This window comes from Anomaloglossus baeobatrachus, chromosome 1 (assembly GCF_048569485.1).
Source record: "Anomaloglossus baeobatrachus isolate aAnoBae1 chromosome 1, aAnoBae1.hap1, whole genome shotgun sequence".
Taxonomy (NCBI): Eukaryota; Metazoa; Chordata; class Amphibia; order Anura; family Aromobatidae; genus Anomaloglossus; species Anomaloglossus baeobatrachus.
Genome location: NC_134353.1, coordinates 704,647,975 through 704,671,204, shown reverse-complemented (window position 1 = coordinate 704,671,204; position 23,230 = coordinate 704,647,975). Strand labels below are relative to the sequence as shown.

Sequence of the window (23,230 nt, the reverse complement as noted above, 5' to 3'; positions counted from 1 at the left end):
CCTGAGTAGTCTCGAAAGCTTGCAATTATTACCATCTTTTCAGTTAGCCATTAAAAGGTATCAACCACTGAGGACTCTGTTCTTTTAAACAATTTTTTTACTCTATGATGTAATCATCCATTAAGGTGAAGTAGATGATTTGCGTACCCTTCAGTGCACATTTATAATGTAGGCACATAAACATAATAAATATCCTTCTTCTTGTACCCAGATGTTTTGAATTCCAGGAAAAACATACAACCATGAAATAAATGGTGTCGTGCTGGTATGATAACAATGTATGCAGCATCAGGGCATAGCTGGTGTGGGAGGAAGAGTATGGGAGGTGAAGGAAAGTACATGCACTGGGAGAGGAAATTTGATTCCAGTCTGTGCATGTGTTTATATATAATAGCCATTGAAGTTTAGCGACTGCTACTGGCATTGTCTGTATAGCTGGGATTCATTGTTTCTGTGGGGAAAGTGTGAAGTTGTTTGTTGGGTATGTTCCTAAAGTTGACCATGAATGCAAATACAACACCAATTCCAAAAAAGGTGGGACACTGTGTAATGCTGGGTTTACACACTGAGACTTTCTAGCGATCCAACCTGCGATCTCAACCTAGCCGGGATCGCTACAAAGTCTCTGGTGAGCTGTCAAACAGGCAGACCTGGCCAACGACCTAACAGCGATCCGGACCTGCAGAGCGACTAGCTGGTCGTTGGGGACAGCAGGTGAACTTCACCCGACTTCATTTAATGCCGCGCGGCTCTGTGTGCCGTGTAAATAAATAAATAATTAAAAAATCCGGCGTGCGGTCCCCCCTATTTTAATACCAGCCAGATAAAGCCATACGGCTGCAGGCTGGTATTCTCAGGATGGGGAGCCCCACGTTATGGGGAGCCCCCCAGCCTAACAATATCAGCCAGCAGACGCCCAGAATTGCCGCATTCATTAGATGCGACAGATCTGGGACTGTACCCGGCTCTTCCCGATTTGCCCTGGTGCGTTGGCAAATCGGGGTAATAAGGAGTTATTGGCAGCCCATAGCTGCCAATAAGTCCAAGATTAATCATGTCAGGCGTCACCCCGAGATACCTTCCATGATTAATCTGTAAATTACAGTTAAAAAAACACACACCCGAAAAATCCTTTATTAGAAATAAAAAACACAAACACATTCCCTCATTACCAATTTATTACCCACAACAAAGCCCTCCTTGTCCGGCGTAATCCACGGTCCTCCAACGTCGCATCCAGCTCTGCTGCAGGCAGGTGACAGGAGCAGCAGAAGACACAGCCGCTCCTGTCACCTGCACGCAGCTAATGAAGAGAGCCGTGTGATCGGCTGAGCTGTCACTGAGGTTACCTGGATCCAGCGGTGGATGCAGCGGTGGCCGCGGGTAACCTCAGTGACAGTTCAGCTGATCGCGTTACTCACCTCATTTGCTGGTGATTTCCCCCCCTCTCTCATACTCACCGATCCCCGATCACCGGCGCTGCACGGCGTTCACACTGCTCCGGCGGCTTTTCCTTTTTTGAAAAAGCCGGCCGCTCATTAAACAATCTCGTATTCCCTGCTTTCCCCGCCCACCGGCAAATGTGATTGGTTGCAGTGAGACACGCCCACACGCTGAGTGACAGCTGTGTCACTGCACCCAATCACAGCAGCCGGTGGGCGTGTCTATACTGTGCAGTAAAATAAATAAATAAATAATTAAAAAATCCGGCGTGCGGTTCCACCTATTTTAATACCAGCCAGATAAAGCCATACGGCTGCAGGCTGGTATTCTCATGATGGGGAGCCCCACGTTATGGGGAGCCCCCCAGCCTAACAATATCAGTCAGCAGCCGCCCAGAATTGCCGCATACATTAGATGCGACAGTTCTGGGACTGTACCCGGCTCTTCCCGATTTGCCCTGGTGCATTGGCAAATCGGGGTAATAAGGAGTTATTGGCAGCCAATAGCTGCCAATAAGTCCTAGATTAATCATGTCAGGCGTCTCCCCGAGATTCCTTCCATGATTAATCTGTAAGTGACGATAAATAAACACACACACACCCGAAAAAATCCTTTATTAGAAATTAAAAACACAAACACATTCCCTCATTACCAATTTATTACCCACAACAAAGCCCTCCTTGTCCGGCGTAATCCACGGTCCTCCAACGTCGCATCCAGCTCTGCTGCATGCAGGTGACAGGAGCAGCAGAAGACACAGCCGCTCCTGTCACCTGCACGCAGCTAATGAAGAGAGCCGTGTGATCGGCTGAGCTGTCACTGAGGTTACCTGGATCCAGCGGTGGATGCAGCGGTGGCCGCGGGTAACCTCAGTGACAGCTCAGCTGATCGCGCTACTCACCTCATTTGCTGCGTGGAGCTGACCGGAGCGGCGGTGAGTAGCGCGATCAGCTGAGCTGTCACTGAGGTTACCCGCGGCCACCGCTGGATCCAGGTAACCTCAGTGACAGCTCAGCCGATCACACGGCTCTCTTCATTAGCTGCATGCAGGTGACAGGAGCGGCTGTGTCTTCTGCTGCTCCTGTCACCTGCATGCAGCAGAGCTGGATGCGACGTTGGAGGACCGTGGATTACGCCGGACAAGGAGGGCTTTGTTGTGGGTAATAAATTGGTAATGAGGGAATTTGTTAGTGTTTTTTATTTCTAATAAAGGATTTTTCGGGTGTGTGTTTTTTAACTGTAATTTACAGATTAATCATGGAAGGTATCTCGGGGAGACGCCTGACATGATTAATCTAGGACTTATTGGCAGCTATGGGCTGCCAATAACTCCTTATTACCCCGATTTGCCAACGCACCAGGTCAAATCGGGAAGAGCCGGGTACAGTCCCAGAACTGTCGCATCTAATGTATGCGGCAATTCTGGGTGGCTGCTGGCTGATATTGTTAGGCTGGGGGGCTCCCCATAACGTGGAGCTCCCCTTCCTGAGAATACCAGCCTTTAGCCGTATGGCTTTATCTGGCTGGTATTAAAATTGGGGGGGACCTCACGCCGGATTTTTTAATTATTTATTTATTTTACTGCACAGTATAGACACGCCCACCGGCTGCTGTGATTGGGTGCAGTGACACAGCTGTCACTCAGCGTGTGGGCGTGTCTCACTGCAACCAATCATATTTGCCGGTGGGCGGGGAAAAGCAGGGAATACGAGATTGTTTAATGAGCGGCCGGCTTTTTCAAAAAAGGAAAAGCCGCTGGAGCAGAGTGCAAAGTACCCCTTAGTCTCATTTTCTTACTATTTTGGCAAAACACCAGACTGAAAAGTTGCAGAATCTTAAGCATCATGCCCTCTGTTTTATAATAATGAAGAAGCCCTTTAAATTGTGGCTTTAGCGTCTTCACCCCCGGGCGATTTTCCATTTGAGTTTTTTCCACCCCTGCTTCCAAGAGCCATAACTTTTTTTATTTTTCCGTCAATATAGCCATACGAGAGCTTGTTTTTTGCTGGACAAGTTGTACTTTTGAATTACATAATTAATTTTACCATATAGTGAATTGGAAAATGAGGCAACAATTCCAAGTGCGGTGAAATTGCCAAAAAAAGTGCAATTCAACAATTTTTAATTTTTTTTTATTTACTATGTTCATTATATGGTAACACTGACCTGGCAGTATGATTCCCCAGGTCGGAACGAGTGCAACGATATCAAACGTAAAGTTTTACTTTTATCAAAGTGGGAAAATATAATTCATAAATTTATCAAAAAAAGAATTGCGCGTTTGTTGTCATCTTCTGAGACCTGTAGCGTTCTCATGCTCTGGGATCCGGGGCTGTTTGACGGCTTATTTTTAGTGTCTTGAGCTGGCGTTTTTAATTATACCATTTTTGGATAGATGTGCTGTTTTGATCACCTGTCTTTGACCAAAAGACGTAATTCTGACATTTGTTTTTTTTCTTACTACACCCTTTACCAACCAGATTAATTGTAAGCCATAATCATCAAAATTAACAAAAACAAACACTTGAAATAGATCCCTCTGTGTGTAATGACTCTATATAATGTATGCGCTTCCCTTTTTGTATTGAATTACTGAGATAAATTAATGTTTTCATGATTCTAATTTATTGAGATGCACTTGTATGTGTATATTTTTTATTGTTTTATTTTCAATGGGGCAAAAGGGGGGTGATTTGAACTTTTATGGTATTTTTAATGTTTTTAAAGACTTTTTTTTTTACATTTTTTATTGATTTTATCAGTCCCCTTAGGGACTAGAAGCCTGCACTGCCTGATCGCTTCTGCTGATCGGAGCAATGCTTTAGCATCCCTCTGAATAGCAGAAATGCTCATGATCTGTGAATGCTAGCTATCTGCTGGCATTCACAGCAGAAACTTCGTCATGACACCAACAGGGGTCATCAGCTACCCCTGGATGTCATGACAGCCAATCAGTGCCCCGTTATTGCGTCACAGGGATGCCGATAGGGGCGGGGAGTGGAGCGCTTCCCGTCAGTGCGAGCCTGCATTATTTTCTGCACATGTCGTCTGATCTGGTCAGCCAACATGTGCATCTAACAGGTGCGGGTGAATCGGAGATCCACCCACGCCTGTTAATAAGTTAGGTTGCACTGTCATAGTTTGACACTGCAACCTAACTAGTTAACAGGCATGGGTGGTTCTCCTATCCACCTGCGCCTATGCACATGTTGGCTGATCAGATCAGCCGACGTGCATGGAATAATGCAGACTCACCACGTGAGCCCGCATTGAATGGACATACATGACCAAGGACGTACAGGTTCGTTCTTGGTCATAAAGGGGCTAAAGAGTCTGTCACCAAATTTTTTGGACCTAATGTGAGAGCAGCATAATGTAAAGACAGGGACACTGATTCGAATTATGTGTCACGTACTGGGTTGCTTGCTGTAGTTTTAATAAAATGGCTGAGATCACTAGCAAACTATTCAAATTGTCTCTCCATGAAAGGAGAGAAAGGAGACAAACTTTAGCGCCACCTATTGGAAGTAGCAATCCTAATAGTCAAAATTGGCCTTTTAACAAGCCTTTTTTATATATCCTAGGATATATGCCAGATCAGAATCCCAATTTGCAGACACGGTGTTTCGGGGTGATTGCCCCTCGTCAGTACAAAGTGTGGGTATCTGATCTGGCTGTTTGAGAAGCTATGTAGCAACTAGCAAACTAGTAATTCTGCTGCCATGTAGTCCTTCATATTCATGAGTAGTGTATAACCACGCCCTCACTACTGATTGGCAGCCTTCTGCTTATGCACAGTGTACACAGAAAGTTGCCAATCAGTGATGTGGGCGGAGTTATACAGAGCTCAACATTGAGAGGACTGGTAGATCTGCAGCAAACAAAACAGTGATTTTATTAAAATGACAGCAAACAGCTCAGTAAGAGACACATCGCTGGAATCAGGGTCTCTGTCTCTACATTATACTGCTCTCAGATGGGGGAGCAAGAATTTGGTGACAGATTCCCTTAAAAGACAGATTATTATCCACTTAATTCCTCTTATAACATCCAGGACCTTTATACCCTCTTTATAGCTCCAGGTTTCAGTTTTTTCTGTCATCTTAAAGGAATTTGTAACTTGATGTGACTTTCTTAATAGGAGAATATAGGATTTCCTGCTCTTTGTCCTGGCATTGTTTATCCATGGATATAGATATATAGCAATCGGCTTTCTAAGCTGTCACCCCTTAAGAATGCACTAAGTAGACCTAGACTTCCTTATCATCATTCAGCCGCCAAAGTACTAATGGGATAGTATAAAAAGCAAAATGTGCCCGACTGCAAGGAAAGAAATCTGCACATTAATAAATACATCGACGCTGCTAAGAGGTTAATGCCGTTACCACTACAATCTATTCTACATGCTACCTCCTAATATGTGCATTTGCTGCAATGTGACAGGTTGGTATGTCGGGCTGCGGTAAGCTAGAAACTCCATAGCAACAACTGTGACTATAGCGATAGTGATAAACTTTTCATGATTGCAGAGTTATTAAGGGGGGGGTGGTATGGGGGGGGGTATGCAATTTTAGATAGCAATTATATTTTGACTGTCGTCTATTGTTCCTGGCAGGCAGCTGGAAATAAAAGGTACAATCTGGAGAACGCTTGTATCTATCTATTTACAACAAATGATAGATACATAGTCATACACTGTATACAAAAATACCGAAAACTGATAGGAAAATGTGTCGTGTAACTCACAGATACAGTAAAAATTATGTTATTAAAATGTGTCCAGGAATGGAACATGTCACGGTACCATCTATATAGAGGAAATTCTCCCAGCTGTAAACAGCCTCCATACTGGATTTGGATGATTTGTGTTGCATAAGGCGTTGTCACATGATGCTTATGTCCATGAGATAATTGGGTTAAAGGGAACCTGTCACCAGATTTGGTGAGTATAAGCTTCGGCCACCACCACTGAGCTCTTATATACAGCATTCCAGAATGCTGTATATAAGAGCCCAAGCTGTACTGTATAACATAAAAAACCCATTTATAATACTCAGTTAAGGGGTGGTCCAGGCTCATGGGGGTCGCTACTTTCTGGATGGCTCCTCCTCTCTGCTGCTATTGCTTGTCCTCCTATCCAGCCTAGTCTGGATGATGCGTCCATGTCATCCACCCAGGCCGACATTGAGGTCATGTGCACGCACACTTAGATCTATCTTGCTGAGGGCAGATCAAAGTACTGTAATGCGCAGGCGCTAGGAGAGGTTAAAGACCGCCCACGCATACAGACTGCAATATTTTGATCTGCCCTGAGAAGGGCAGATCAAAGTGTGCCTATGCAGGACCTCAGTGCCATCCAGTGTGAATGACGTGGAACGCGTCATGCACACAGGCCTCAGAAGAAGGACGGTGATCATCGCTGAGAGGAGGTGCCGGACTAGAGAGCAGCAACACCCATCAGATCGGACCGCCCCATAGGTGAGTATTATAAGTGTTTTTTACGGTCCACACAGCGGCCTGGGCTCTTATATACAGTATTCTGGAATGCTGTATATAAGGGCTTACTGGTAGTGGTCGCAGCTTATAGTCACCAAATCTGGTGACAGGTTCCTTTAAGTTCCACAATGAGTTTTTGATGCTGCATAGTTTCGCTGTTAAAAACCCAGCTTACAGTTTTAACAATATGGATGGGATTTACAGAACTCTCATGCCCTCTGTGCTGTTTTCCCTACGCAGTTCAGCATTGCTTTCATAGCTTTTATTCAAGACTTCCATCTGAATTGCTTAAAAAAAAGGATTCTGACGTGCCCATATACAGCCACTCAGAACAAGGAGACAAATGGAAGTGCAAGTATATTCCGTTTCCTCTCATTTTTGGCAGTATCTATCTTTTCAGACATGTACAAGATCTTAGTTGGCTATTTTGAAAAAATAGAGCAAGTGGATTTGTCTCATTGTAAAGAATGGCTCTGCTCAGGGGTAAGTCTGAATCCTCTTTTTCAGGCATTTAGGCTGAAGACATGAAGGAAGAGACTATTGATCGCAGTGTGATTGTAGCCAACAATGTGGAGAAGAGTTTGCTTAAAGAGGTTGTCCACTACTTTATCATTGATGGCCTGTCCTTAGGATAGGTCATTATTGTGTGATCGGCCGGGGTCGGAAACCGGCACCCCCTCCAATCAGCTGTCCTCGGTTCCAGCGGTAGCTGGAAATACTCAGTCCCGGAGCTGCCCCGTCTTCTAATAGCGGCCGTGGCCTGTTACTTACTGTGCACCCACTTCCTATTGATTTGAATGGAAGGCAGATGCGCAGTACCTGGCTGTGGCTGCTATCAAATGACGGGGCAGATCCAGAACTGAGCGTTTCCAGCTGCTGCAGCCAGTACCAAGTACAGTTGATTGATGGGGATGTGGGTTGTCGGACTGATCAGACATTGATGAGCTATCCTAAGGACAGGCCATCAGTGGAAAAGTAATGGCCAAATTCTTTAAGGCGAATTTTCCCTGAATTGTATAGTGAATCTAGCCTCACAGATAAAGGGCTCTCTCCCAATCCAGTGTTTCTTCCAGCTGCGTCTTTTCCTACGTTCTGAGCTCACACCCACTAATTAGCGAGACCACATTACTTCAGCCATTGTGCTTTGAAGCCAGCCACTTGTATATAACGTTATTAATTTGGGAAGTCATGATTCCTTTGGATCTAAGGTGTGGCCGTGCGGTCGTCTCACTGCCAAGTGGAAGTAAACATTCAGCTCTGCAGGTTCTGCATTCCTATTGCCGCCACTTGGGGAATGCTGTGTTATTGCTGTCAGAGGAATCTCCTTAGAAGTTATTTGCACTGGCCTCCAGCATGGACAGGAGGAAATTGGAGCCGGGACTTTGTTTTGTATGGAGATGAAGAAGAATGGAGGGCAGTCGTTTGGTGGTAACTCCAGATATACCACCCAAATAGTAAAAGTATCGACCCCACTTGGTAATACTAATAATAATAATAATTAATTTACAAATCAGAGAAGTGTCCAAAACTCTTAATGTAAAAAAGATGGCTAGCTATGCACATGCTTAGAGATGCACTATTGCAGCTCTATGGACAATAGCAATCGATAAAGCCCGCCATACACATTAGATAGCAGTCTCCCCTGCCTCTCCATAACTCAGAAATGCTTGGCTGATTAATGCTCTATTATCTATGAGATAGCTGCGGTCAGAACCATCTATCAGCAGCTTATCGCCTCATTGATCAAAGGAATGGGGCAAGTGAATTCTAACTGCCTGATCCTTAGGCTACTTTCACACTTACGTTGAACGGCATCCGTTGCATTGCGTTGTGTGACGGATGCAACGGATGCGTTGCATATAATGGCACAACGGATGCAACGGATCGTACAAAACAACGGAAAGCTTTTTTTTTTCTTTACAGTTTTACCGGCAGCAGACTATTGTGAAAGATCAGCTGATCACCCGGCGGCCGGGCGCTCAGCTGAGCGCTCTCACATGCCGGCGGCCAAACGATCAGCTGAGAGCTCTCACATGCCGGCCGGGCGGTCAGCTGAGCTTTCTCACATGGTGGCGACCGGGCACTCAGCTGAGAGCTCTCATATGCCGGCGGCCAGGCGCTCAACTGAGAGCTCTCACATGCCGTCTGCCGGGCGCTCAGCTGAGAGCTCTCACATGCCGGCGGCCGGGCGTTCAGCTGAACACTCTCACATGCCGGCGGCCGGGCACTCAGCTGAACGCTCTCACATGCCGGCGGCTGGGCGCTCAGCTGAACGTTCAGCCACCGAGAGACAAAATAAAGTTTCTGTGATAAAAAAAAGATGAGCATGCGCAGTGAAAAATAGAGGATTCCGCCGCTCAAAAAAACGTTACATGCTGCGTCCCTTCAGCCCGGCGGAAGCAACACAGCGTCGGCCAGCAGAAGCAACGCAGGTACATTTGGCACAATCCCACATCCATACAAGTCTATGGGAAACAGCGGAATCCGTTAACGGATTCCACTGTTTTCCAAAAGGGCGGATTGTGACGGAAGGAAATTAACGCAAGTGTGAAAATTACCCTTAAAGGGAACCTGTCACCACTTTTGTGGCCTATAGGCTGCGGCCACCACCACTGGCCATCTTCGTCCTCTTTCTGAAGCCTGGGTGCAGGACGTGTCTACGTCATACTCACTCGCCGATCCTGCGCAGGCGCACTACAATACTTTGATCTGCCCTGCTCAGGGCAGATCAAAGTGTGCCTGCTCCGGACCTGAATGCTGGCGAATGTGTATGACGTCGGACCCGTCATGCACCGCGGCTAGAGAAGAAGGAGAACAAAGATGGCCAAAAGAGGCGGCGCCGACACCGGATAACGGAGACGCCCATAAGGCCCACAGCGCGATCGTTAGGTAAGTATTATAAAGGGTTTTTTATGTTATAACCCCGGCCTGGGCTCTTATATACAGCATTTTAGAATGCTGTATATAAGAGCCCGGTGGTGGTGGCCGCAGCTTATAGGCCGAAAAAGTGGTGACAGGTTCCCTTTAAGGTGTTGTGCCACCAACAATCGTACAGTTTAATGAATAGATCTTGGAATAATAATAACTTTCACAGTTGGATGTGTAAAAAAAAAAAAGTTTGTGTGCTGAGATAATGTTATATACAGTATATGCCCCTGCTATGTACTGTGTAATAGCTGTGTCTGACCGTACAGGAACTTGGTCTGATCATACCACATCTGCTGGGCTGGGGAGGAAGTAAAAGAGAGTATATAGACATTACAGCCGGGGATCGCAGCTGATTCTTTCTGTAATGAAAAACATTTCATTGCCTGTTTAAAGGCTTGTATTACATCACAGAAAGAAGCTACACTCCCTGGCTGTAATGTCTTTATACTCTCTTTTACTTCCTCCCCTGCTCAGGAGCTGTGGTATATCCAACCTGTTTCTCCATACATTACACAGGGACACATATATAAGATTTTCTTAGCAGAATTTTTTTTATTTTTTTTAACACATCCAATTGTGGAAATTATTATTCTAAGGTCTATTAATTAAAATGTACAATTGTTTGTGGCACAACACCTTTAATGTCCTCTATATAATCTGTCCGGAGGGAGTTGGGAGGCCATCGTACTCAATAGATGGTCAGCTGTTTTTGTATAAATCATGGAATTTGGCTGACTTTTATGTAATGTGTATAGGGGCTGTAAGACCATGTGCGCACTTTGCGTTCAATTCCGCAGCGTGTAAGTCACTGCCTGTGCGTCTCAGAACGCAGCCGAAAAAGCTGCGTTCTGAGACGCATTCGGCAGAACGCAACGTGCACACATTCCTGGAGAATTCATGCGTTCTGGATGCTTTCTCTGCTATAGACAGCGTGGGAGAAGCACCCAGAACGCACATTTTTCACAGTACGGTCCCACTCGGCTCTGCAGCATCCCCATAGACCTGCAGCAGAGCCGAGTGGGACCGCACTGTGAAAAAGAGCAAGGCTGGCTGCGACATAGTGCCGCGTGATCAGAATGAACTCCGATGAACTTCACCCGACTTCATTGTGATCGCGCGGCTACATCAGAAGCTGACAGGAGCGGCAGTAGAACACCACCGCTCCTGTCAGCTCCATGCAGCAACTGAAGTGAGTAGCGCGATCAGCTTTGCTGTCACTGTGGTTACTCGCGGCCACCGCTCTCAGGTGGAGGACTGCAGCTGTGGCTGCGAGTAACCTGAGTGAAAGCACAGCTGATCGCCCGGCTCACTGCCGTCACTCAGGGGATTTGCGATCACAGGTGAGTCCTTCACGTGTGACCGCAAATCAAGATGCGGCACACACACAGTGATCGGCCGACAGACCGACCGACAGAGAGAGAAAGATGAAAGATCTGCCTTTGTTATGTTAAAAAAACATGCGGATCGCAACAATAATGCAATGCAAGCGCACTGCTTCACATTTTGGCAGCGATTTTCTACAACTCATTGATTTTAATGGGTGTAGAACGCAGTCAAATGACAAAAACAATTGACATGTTGCTTCTTCAAAACGCTGCCTTTCAAAAAGCATATTGCGCGCAGATTTTGCATGATTCGCATAGACTTTGCTGGGGAATCAGAATGCATGCATTTTGTCAATGACACTGTATGTAACATTTCTCTCGCAGGCGAATGGCTCATATAAAATGAACCTATTCATCAGGAGGCTTGTGCACCTTAATGAATTAGGGGCACCTTACGCCAGTGGTGGCTTCATTAAAGCGCACCAATCACCAAGATTTTACTATATAACCTAAAGCCAGTGCTATACTGGCACTATCATGCTGATTCGATACATACCTTTAGTTTCTAGCTAGGATTTATAGGTTTTGAAACACAAGCAAGTAAATTTTGTAAAATGAGCAGCTTTTGAGTAGCAGCAGTTGCAGCTGTTGATCAGCTGATAGCTGTGGTGGGTATTCATAGTGATTCCAACCCCCTGCCTGTGTGTCATCCCCCTGTTATTTTTGCTAATTCTATTATAGAATCGTTTTACTAAGTGACTACAAGGACCTGTGCTAATTTCATACCCATGTGACCAGAAGGGGCAGGGCCTCAGCCAATAGAATAATAATGTTACTTCCTGGTATCAACTATGTTGCTGAGGCTCTGCCCCTTCTAGTCATATGGGTTTGACATCATCACAGGTCCTTATAGTCACTTAGTAAAACGATTCTGTAATAGAATTAGCATAAATACCAGGAGACAGGCAGGGGGGCGGGAATCACTCTAAATACCCACCCCAGTTATCAGATCATCGGCAGCTGTTGCCATTCAAAAAGCTGCTCATTTTACAAAATGTGCTTGCTTATGTTTCAAAACCTATACAAACTAGCTGACAACTAAATGTATGTATAGAATCAGCCTGATAGTGCCAGTATAGCACTGTCTTTAGGTTGTATAGGAAAATCCTGGTGATTGGTGTGCTTTAAGACTGCTGCACAATGCCAGTCTTAATTAATTAATTGGCCCCAATGTATAAAAAAAATAAAAATAATTTGCAAATAGCCCTAATTAAAAGTTTTAACATGTCTTGTGTCTACACCTCCTGTTCAGATCTTTAGATCTCTCTGCTAATAAATTATAAATATCCCTTGTGTAGCCTGATATTGCAGTCATAGGGGCCAGTTCATGAAGAAGTCTGGTGTAAAAAAAACTGTTTTAAATGTAAGATTTTTTTATGCTACTCTTCACTGTGAACTTTTTTTTAACTCTTGAAATTTTATAGCAGCTCGGCCGGTTTTTTGACAGGAACACAGTGAGCAGGAGGGCGCAGCCCATAAATACATAATAATTTACACCACAGTAGTGCCATAAATCACAACAGAATTGTTCTCCAGGTCTTGACGTCGTACATCCACCTGCATATGGAAGCAATTGACGGAGAGACTCACATATTAGTGGATTTGGCGCATCTTACTATATCGGACCCTGGATCGAGACATACTAAATATCAGCGCCCCATTCTCTATTCCATCAATTTCATTTAACACACATTATGTAGGTTTCCAAGACGTGTGGGACAGATGGACTGTGGCAGCAGACGCTGATACTACGGGGACGCATAGATCTGAATGGGAGCTGTAGAGACTAAACAACAGGAAGTTCTAATTTAAGAATTTACGTAAATTCGCACAATATTGACTCGGGTTCTCCTTCAGTTTTTATTCTGTAACTACCATAAATATGTAGAACCTTTTCATATACTGGATCTTTGGATGCATGTGCTGGAGGACAGCTATGGCCTTTTTCTTGTCTGCCAGCTGATAATTATGAGGATGCTACTTTGAGGTCCTTTATATATCCTTTTCACCCCATACGGATGTGTCACACAGGAGCTGGCTTGATGAATGGCTTCCTTTTTTAGTGGAGACTTCCATACTTTGGAGTCAGACACTTGGAGCACCTGGCTATGCTGAGAGGCAGCTTTGTGTAGATTTCTGTGCCTGTCACTGCAGCTGCCCCTGTCATATGCAGCGCCTGTCACCCACTGTCCCTGCCTATAATGCTCCAGTGTTACTGAGGCATCTTGTTGTTTATTATCTATGGATCTGGGCGAATGCTAACAAGGATGCAGATGATGATGATGATGAGCTGTTTCTCAGAACATTCCGAATTTACACATTACTCTCCTTTTTCAGAGTATACTGCCATGTGGACTATACGCTGAAGTCTTCTGTAGTGTAATCTGCACATTACTGCCTAGAAGCCTTATTGGCTTCTAGTTTCTTGTCAGGGCTACTCCTACACCATAAATTTGCAGGACATGCCACCAACCTGTCTTAAGGTGTGTCCATTTGCTTGAGGGTAGGGTGTCCTTTGTAGTTACAATGTCTTATCATAAAAAGGAGCTCTACCGACAGATCTCTCACAGTACCTACTGCTATAACCCAATTAAATCACATTTCTGAAGCAGTCTGCATAGTGTTTTTCCTGCACTGATAGGACACATTTCTAACCTCTTCCAGTAGTCAATTTATTCATACTTTTCAAGGGAAATAACAAAGGAACAGTGCAATGATCCAAGAAAAGGATGATTCAGAATTGTTATTTCAGAGGAAATTGAATTACTTACTCGACAGTTAAAATGATACAGAATCATTGGCACCTCTTCTGATTTGTAGGCCGGGGATGAAGCCATTGTTGTGGCGTGATGCACGCATGATGTTACGCATGGCCTACTAATTAGAAGAGGGGATGGCAGGATGATGGAGGCTCACAGGGCTCTGGCCAGCTGCCATCGACTACCGACATGGTGGCTGGACCAGGGTCCTGCAAATTGTTTGATCATCTTTAATAAACATACATGTAGAGAGAGAGAGAGATGATGGGTTCTTCCTAAATCACAGATCTTTATAATCCCTGACCAGACTGGTCATTTAATATTGGATAATTTGATGACTGAAGCTCGAGGAATAGTGTGTTCCATCACTCATAGTTTTAGTGCACCATGGATATCGTTTCCTAGCACAGCTGCCAATATAACGTCTGTATGGGTTGTAAATTTCCAATACTTACATGTTTTAACTTAGTTACCCCTACATTACTTGGTGTTTTAGCTTAGTTACCTCTATATTACTTGGTGTTTAGCTTAGTTACCTCTATATTGCTTGGTGTTTTAGCTTAGTTACCTCTATATTACTTGGTGTTTTAGCTTAGTTACATCTATATTGCTTGGTGTTTTAGCTTAATTACCTCTATATTGCTTGGTGTTTTAGCTTAGTTACCTCTATTTTGCTTGGTGTTTTAGCTTAGTTACCGCTATATTACTTGGTGTTTTAGCTTAGTTACCTCTATATTACTTGGTGTTTTAGCTTAGTTACCGCTATATTACTTGGTGTTTTAGCTTAGTTACCTCTATATTGCTTGGTGTTTTAGCTTAGTTACCTCTATATTACTTGGTGTTTTAGCTTAGTTACCTCTATATTACTTGGTGTTTTAGCTTAGTTACCTCTATATTACTTGGTGTTTTAGCTTAGTTACCTCTATATTACTTGGTGTTTTAGCTTAGTTACCTCTATATTACTTTGATGTTTTAGCTTAGTTACCTCTATATTACTTGGTGTTTTAGCTTAGTTACCTCTATATTACTTGGTGTTTTAGCTTAGTTACCTCTATATTACTTGGTGTTTTAGCTTAGTTACCTCTATATTACTTGGTGTTTTAGCTTAGTTACCTCTATATTACTTGGTGTTTAGCTTAGTTACCTCTATATTACCTGGTGTTTTAGCTTAGTTACCTCTATATTACTTGGTGTTTTAGCTTAGTTACCTCTATATTACTTGGTGTTTTAGCTTAGTTACCTCTATATTACTTGGTGTTTTAGCTTAGTTACCTCTATATTACTTTGATGTTTTAGCTTAGTTACCTCTATATTACTTGGTGTTTTAGCTTAGTTACCTCTATATTACTTGGTGTTTTAGCTTAGTTACCTCTATATTACTTGGTGTTTTAGCTTAGTTACCTCTATATTACTTGGTGTTTTAGCTTAGTTACCTCTATATTACTTGGTGTTTAGCTTAGTTACCTCTATATTACCTGGTGTTTTAGCTTAGTTACCTCTATATTACTTGGTGTTTTAGCTTAGTTACCTCTATATTACTTGGTGTTTTAGCTTAGTTACCTCTATATTACTTGGTGTTTTAGCTTAGTTACCTCTATATTACTTGGTGTTTTAGCTTAGTTACCTCTATATTACTTGGTGTTTTAGCTTAGTTACCTCTATATTACTTGGTGTTTTAGCTTAGTTACCTCTATATTACTTGGTGTTTTAGCTTAGTTACCTCTATATTACTTGGTGTTTTAGCTTAGTTACCTCTATATTACTTGGTGTTTTAGCTTAGTTACCTCTATATTACTTGGTGTTTAGCTTAGTTACCTCTATATTACCTGGTGTTTTAGCTTAGTTACCTCTATATTACTTGGTGTTTTAGCTTAGTTACCTCTATATTACTTGGTGTTTTAGCTTAGTTACCTCTATATTACTTGGTGTTTTAGCTTAGTTACCTCTATATTACTTGGTGTTTTAGCTTAGTTACCTCTATATTACTTGGTGTTTAGCTTAGTTACCTCTATATTACCTGGTGTTTTAGCTTAGTTACCTCTATATTACTTGGTGTTTTAGCTTAGTTACCTCTATATTACTTGGTGTTTTAGCTTAGTTACCTCTATATTACTTGGTGTTTTAGCTTAGTTACCTCTATATTACTTGGTGTTTTAGCTTAGTTACCTCTATATTACTTGGTGTTTAGCTTAGTTACCTCTATATTACCTGGTGTTTTAGCTTAGTTACCTCTATATTACTTGGTGTTTTAGCTTAGTTACCTCTATATTACTTGGTGTTTTAGCTTAGTTACCTCTATATTACTTGGTGTTTTAGCTTAGTTACCTCTATATTACTTGGTGTTTTAGCTTAGTTACCTCTATATTACTTGGTGTTTTAGCTTAGTTACCTCTATATTACTTGGTGTTTTAGCTTAGTTACCTCTATATTACTTGGTGGTTAGCTTAGTTACCTCTATATTACTTGGTGTTTTAGCTTAGTTACCTCTATATTACTTGGTGTTTTAGCTTAGTTACCTCTATATTACTTGGTGTTTTAGCTTAGTTACATCTATATTGCTTGGTGTTTTAGCTTAGTTACCTCTATATTGCTTGGTGTTTTAGCTTAGTTACCGCTATATTACTTGGTGTTTTAGCTTAGTTACCTCTATATTGCTTGGTGTTTTAGCTTAGTTACCTCTATATTGCTTGGTGTTTTAGCTTAGTTACCGCTATATTACTTGGTACTCCCCAACTTTCCTAAGTTGACTTTGTCTTTCTATGAACCCCACCATAATGTAAGAAATATAAACTACATTGTGAGCCCCATTAGGGACAGTAACTGTTGTGATTATATTCTGTGTACAGCACTTAAGAAAATCATCACTATGGATATACAGCAAATAAGTGTTTTTTATTGAAAATCTGGTCTTATCTGGCCCTCAATACATCTATATGGTGCATATTTACTAAGTATGCTTTTATAAAATCTACAAATGTGAATGGAGATTATTGGTGAACCTTATTTCTTAATCTACTCCTTAGAAGCACATGCTTATTATGTCTGCCCATCGCTGTTGGCAAAAAACCTTATCGTTCAGTCAACAGCTATTCCTTCTGACCTCCCCTTATCATATGGCGAAGGGATTATGTTCTGGCAGTGACCGATCTCCCTTATTAGAAAGAAGGATTGGGCCAAATCCTTTTTGATTTTGACATCTGCAGCTGGGGGAAACGTACAAACCTATGTTTATACCTATTACAGAAATTACAAAATCCTTGTTGAATTTCGTAAGCAGTAAGTGGAGGTGCATAGCATCCCCTCCCCTTCTTTGATTCTTCATATACAGCCTATGAACGCCATGTTGTTAATCTCTTGCAGACTGCAGGGTTTGATGGCTTCAGAAGTGGTTTGACATTGGGCTCTCACGAGGGCCGCCCTCAGACCCTTGCTACGGTAAGAAGACCCATGCCCATCTACTCCTTGACTCTGGGTCATCATTTTGACTCAGCAAGACCTCCACCTTGTACTAAGCACCTGTTCCTTCCCTGCACAGCTTTCCTTTATTACCCTGGGTTGTAATGCTGTACTATGAATGGCTCCAGCATATAACCGTCTCCCTTCTTCTAGCATGATGTTCACCGATACCTTCCGTAGTCTTAGACCACACTCCACTTCCTAAATTTTCCCTTCGTATTAGCCTGTACGTTATCTTTTGGTGGTGCGTACCTTCCACTTTTCTTCTGTCTTTTCTATGACTGTTACTTAATACACTTTTATTCTAGGTTGCTGCAATTAATTTTACAATATATAATGGGTACTATACATTTCTATACACACGGAATATTGTGGATTTGTTTGTTAAAAATAAAATATGTCAAGAATAAATGAGCCACTTTTAATATGTCAATATTATATTAACATGGTAGTAGACCATTTATTCTGTGTTATAAGCTTCCTTGGAGATACAACAACTTTTTAATCTTATGTAAAGACTGGGTACTGTCTTGTGATTCTGTATAAATATTTGTACCAGTAAAGTGGAAAGAAGCACCACAGTTACACTAGTGTGAAAATAAAAAATAAAAAAATAATAATTTCAAATTAAATAATATAATTAATCATGCTTAGGTGAAAAAAGTGCTAATGGTGAAATAAAGGTATCACATCTACAATCCTGACAACATGATACTGGAGTGCACCTGCTCCCCTGCCACGCACCCCAACGGGGGTTTCGTAATCGCTTCCTCAGGGGGTGACGAGGTACAGTAAGGCCTCGTGCACCTCTATGGGAACCCAAATGTGGCTTTGTACAACACTATTGTAACTGTGGACATTTATGTGAGGCCTAAAATCCATATGCATATATCATTGGCCTATGCATAGTTAGTGGTTCTGTTAACAGACGTGGACTTCTTTTAATTTATTAGACTTAGGGTTTGTGTATACATATCTTTTTTAGGCGGATTCTACTTGGAATCCTCCTAGAAAAGCAACACAGAACCATTGCAAAAAATAAACATAATGCACAGCAATGTACAATAACATAGCTGTGTACATGTCGTCTCGTTATCTCTATTAGGGCTCATTCAGACGACCGTTCCGTCTGTCCTGTTCCTTTTATTTTTTTTTGCAGACCTACTGACAGGACCATCTTTTCAATTTCTTTTGTGTAGGATTGGATGGCACACGGAAGCACTTCTGTGTGCATCTGATCCTACAAAAGAACACATCAGATGCCGTATGCCCGTTCCGTTATTATGGAACATGTCCTATTCTGTTCCATAATAACGGACCGTGACTCAATACAAGTCAATGGGTCCGCAAAAACCCCGGAACTTTCGTGTGAATTCCATTGGGTACCCTTGCAGTCTGTGTCCCGCTCCAGCCCCGCAGCTGCTTGCACTGCAGCGTGTCATCTAATGGATGCCGTAATTCCGACCGGCTGCTGGCTGATATTTTTAGGCTGGGGAGCTCCTAATAATGAGAGTCTCCCCAGCCTGAGAATACCAGCCAGCAGCTGTGAGGCTTTATCTTGGCTGGTATCAAAATTGTCCGTTTTTTTATATTATTTATTGTACTGTACGATATAGACACACCCACCAGTGGCTGTGATTGGTTGCAGTCAGACAGCTGTCACTCAGTGTCTGACAGCAACCAATCACAGACGCCGGTGTGCAGGAAAGCGGTGATTATGAAATGAGCCTAATGAGCGACCGGCAAGGATTACACAGGACCGTAGACGTGACGGGACGGATGCGGTTGTCACACGAATGCATCCGTGAAAAAATAGGGCTGTTTTTTGCGGACCGCAAAAACGTAATGGTCGTATCAATGTAGCCTTAACTGCTTCACATTTCGAAAACAATTAAAAGTAGTAGCATGTTTCTTCTTCATGTGGCTTGTGCTAGGAATCTGCAAGCCACTATAGTGGAAAGTACAGAGCAAAGCCACAGCAAAAATCAATGGCAACACCATGTCAGGAAAAAGGTCTATTGGTGTTTTCTTGAAGCAGCTTCACCTAGATAAAATTGGCAGCTTTGCTGCTGGAGAAAAGATGTTGTGTGAATATACCCTTAGGGTGCGTTCACATTAATTTTCATACATTTTTTCAGGAGTTTTTGGAGCAGAAACTCCACTAAAACCATGAGGCGTTCAAAAACCATTAGCTTTGATTGGATACTTGGAGAGTTCCCACTCCAGAAACGCAATGTGGGCATATCATTAGGGGCTATTTATACAGGCAAATATCAGCCCAATACAGAGTGCTCATTGATTATATACAAGTTAATTGCACTCATTTACTGGTCTGCTTATACTAGCTGACAAGTGCTGATGGGAGCAGAATGGGTACAGATATCAATATTTTGTCATCATTTGGCATCATGTTATCGACAGTACATCCCCTTTAGGCTTCCTTCACACATTTGTGCAAAACACAACCGTTTTGCTTGGTCCATGATGGAGATGTGTGTGTGTGTCCCTGTGCTTTCTGTGTGACATCCGGATAGCACACAGAAGAGCTGGTATACTTACCTGTCTCCAGCACTGCTGTTACTTCCAGGTCCATGGTGAGTGCAGTGAATATGCATGAGCTTAATGAGTTGGACCCACAAGTAACAGCAGAGGCAGAGACAGCAGCACCAGAGGTAGGTAAGTATAAAAATTCTTTATTTTTATGTGACATGTGTTTTCTCCAGTACATGTCACACTGTTACAATGCTTTTGTAAATTAGTAATTACTGCTACTGTAAAAAAATGGTTGGAAATAGGACCATTTTTTTATACTGTCGAGTGACCCTAAACTCAAAGAATTCCTGTGCACTCAGTATAGATGCAATTTCTTATGTGAATCTGAGGGGAGAATTTCATCGACATGAAGGAATAGCTACATGTATTGGTAGAGATAGGCTATGTGCCCATGTTTCGTTGTGTCGCTGCAGAATCACTGCGTAATGAATGCAGTGAAAAAGCTGATTTCATGCGCTCTGGATGCAGCCCCGACCATAGACAGAGCGGGACCTGCATCCAAAGTGCACGGAATAAGTGACATGTTGCTTTTTAGAACGCAGCGTTTTGGCAGCATGCAAACCGCTGCGTTCTAAAACGCAACGTGCGCATGGATTATGCACAATCTTCATAGATTGTGCTGGGGACGCAGGACGCATGCAATTATGCTGCAGTGCAATATGCAGCGTAACTGCATGCAAATATGCAACGTGGGAACAGAGCCATACTGTGTTTCACCAAAAATAAGACCGACCCCCAAAAAAGATTTTTTTTCGCCTCTTTGGTGTATGTTTAAAATATAAGCCCTACTCCAAAAATAAGCCTTAGTTGTGGTTCATCATACTCATAGTATCTGGAAATAGGGTTTGGGAGCCCTTTCAGGTTATGTAACTTTTATTCCTGTACATTACCCTGTTTTGTTGCTGTAAGCCCTGGAAAATTTATAGTCGCACATGCCGGTTAGTTAATAGTATATTAATGGAAAATGAATATTCACCCCTTCCCCAGACCATTCCTCTGCACCGGCATCAGTGATTGGGTGCAGTCTGATTACGCCCAATCACTGATGCCGGCATAGAGGGGTAGACGAGGGAAAGGGTGAATATTCATTTTGCATCAACGTTGAGTCATTCAGCAGTCTGGCTGCACCCAATAACTGATGCTGTCACAGAGGGATGAGCGGTGGAATGGGTGAATATTAATTTTGCATTAACGGGCGCGTGATATAGCAGTCTGACTGCACCCAATCACTGATGCTGGCACAGAGGGATGGGCGGGGGAAGGGGTGAATATTCATTTTGCATCAATGAGTGAGTTGTTTAGCAGTCTGACTGCACCCAATCACTGACACCGCCACAGAGGAGTGGGTGGGGTAAGGGGTGAGTATTAATTTTGTATTAACATATATTTAACTAGCCCACATGCGACTATACATTTTCCGTGGCTTACATTAACACAATGAAACAATGTACAGCAATAAAAAATATAGGGCATCCCCTGAAAATAAGTCCTAGCGCATCTTTTGGAGCCAAAACTAATATAAGACCGTGTCTAATTTTTGGGGAAACACGGTATTTGCAATTATAAGATTCTTCCTGCACCTTTTTCAGTGTTATTTGTTATGGTGTTACTACAGTGTGACCTGCTATGGCACAGTAATATAGGACACGACTGAAATGTGTATTATGATGTATCTTCAACTTTGTAGCAAATTATCGGATTAGTGATACATCGGACTAGCCACTAATTGGAGGTTTCCCTCATGGTCGTTATTCTCCCCTCTTCATTATTTGATCGCATTATTTCAGATATCATCTATAGTGAGTGTGGGAATTTTTGTTTTCTATCCGATGGAACCCTTTACAAGTCATCCTCTGTACCTAACAAGTGGATTAGACGGCGTGCCGAACATATAGTTATTGGCTCAGGGGTAAGGTAACTGCTTGGAGAGGTACATACAGCCTATGGGAAAATGTCTCAGGCAGCCGAGCCAGAAGTTGTGACCACAGTCATTATAACTGGAATGCCTACACAATAGAGAATCAACACAGAAAAGATAGGATGCACAGCCAATTATTATTTTTAACTTCACAGTGCCAAAAAATGCGGTATTTGTAAAGCAGTTTATGTAATACGTCCTGTTATAACTATCTACTGTACAACAATAGCTTGACTGTCAGACCAGTACTGCGGCCTCCTTTATGTTTGCTTGATTGTCCAACATATATGCTGGTTTTCAATAGAAGGATATATAGCTATGTAGAACCCTATTGTTGTCATGTAACAGTGCTGCCCTCTATAGTACAACTCCTAAATTGCGGTAATCATTAGGTATTAAAGGGGAACCTGCTTTATGCTTTTTAAGATTTATGTTTCCTGAATCACTGGAAATCTGTTTTGGGAAAATGGGGCTTGTATGATTAGTCCAAAGAGCAGTTAACCAGTGCCTTCTCCCTGCCCCTCTCCTTTTGACTGACAGATCACTCCCTATACACAAACTTAATGAGAGACCTTGTTAGGGGTAAGAATTGAGTAACCAAAAATACTTAATTCAGCCACCTGACAGTTCAGAGGAGAAGGGTATGAAGAAGACATCGGGACCAGCCTCTTGGACTAGTCATCCGAATACACAGATTTTCAAATTATGTGTACTCTGACATGCAAAGTATTTTATATTGGAATGTGCACAGCAAAATACTACTGAAGATCCCAAAATGATGGCTATAGCCTTGCTTTAACAAAGCGCTGACAGAGAGGAACAAGCAGGATTCAGAAAAGGCAGAGGAACAAGAGATGTAATTGCTAACATTAGATGGATAATGGAAAAGGCCAAAGAATATAACAAGGAGCTTTATTTTTGCTTCATCGACTACAACAAAGCCTTTGACTGTGTTGATCATCAGAAACTTTGGAAAACCATGAAGCATATTGGTGTACCGCACCATGTGATCAAGCTCATCAGGAACATTTACATCAACCAAAAAGCAACAGTTTGTATGGAAAACGGTGACATAGATTTGTTCAAAGTAGATTGAAATGTCAGACAAGGCTACTTCCTGTCACCATTGCTCTTCAGTTTTTATGCAGAAATTTCATGAAGGTTGGACTTGGCGAATAAAAAGAAAGAATCGAAATTGCTGGTCTAGTCATCAACAATCATAAATACATCATTGATAGAAACAAGGGTAGATGGAATTAAGGACATATTATGGAGTGTCAAGATGGAAAGTT

At 42.5% G+C, this 23,230-nt stretch overlaps 1 protein-coding gene across 4 annotated transcripts in view; it reads left to right on the top strand.

Annotated features, from left to right (window-relative positions):
• The window catches only part of SEPTIN5 (septin 5), a 137,758-nt gene that overhangs the window by 40,670 nt on the left and 73,858 nt on the right, over positions 1-23,230 (top strand). For 3 of the 4 annotated variants that reach the window (XM_075321069.1, XM_075321062.1, XM_075321077.1), the window contains exon 3: positions 17,372-17,446. The exons of the other annotated variant lie outside the window; for it this stretch is intronic. In XM_075321069.1, the coding sequence (XP_075177184.1) occupies positions 17,372-17,446 (75 nt within the window). The remainder of the gene's footprint in view (positions 1-17,371; positions 17,447-23,230) is intronic. 4 annotated transcript variants of the gene reach the window in all.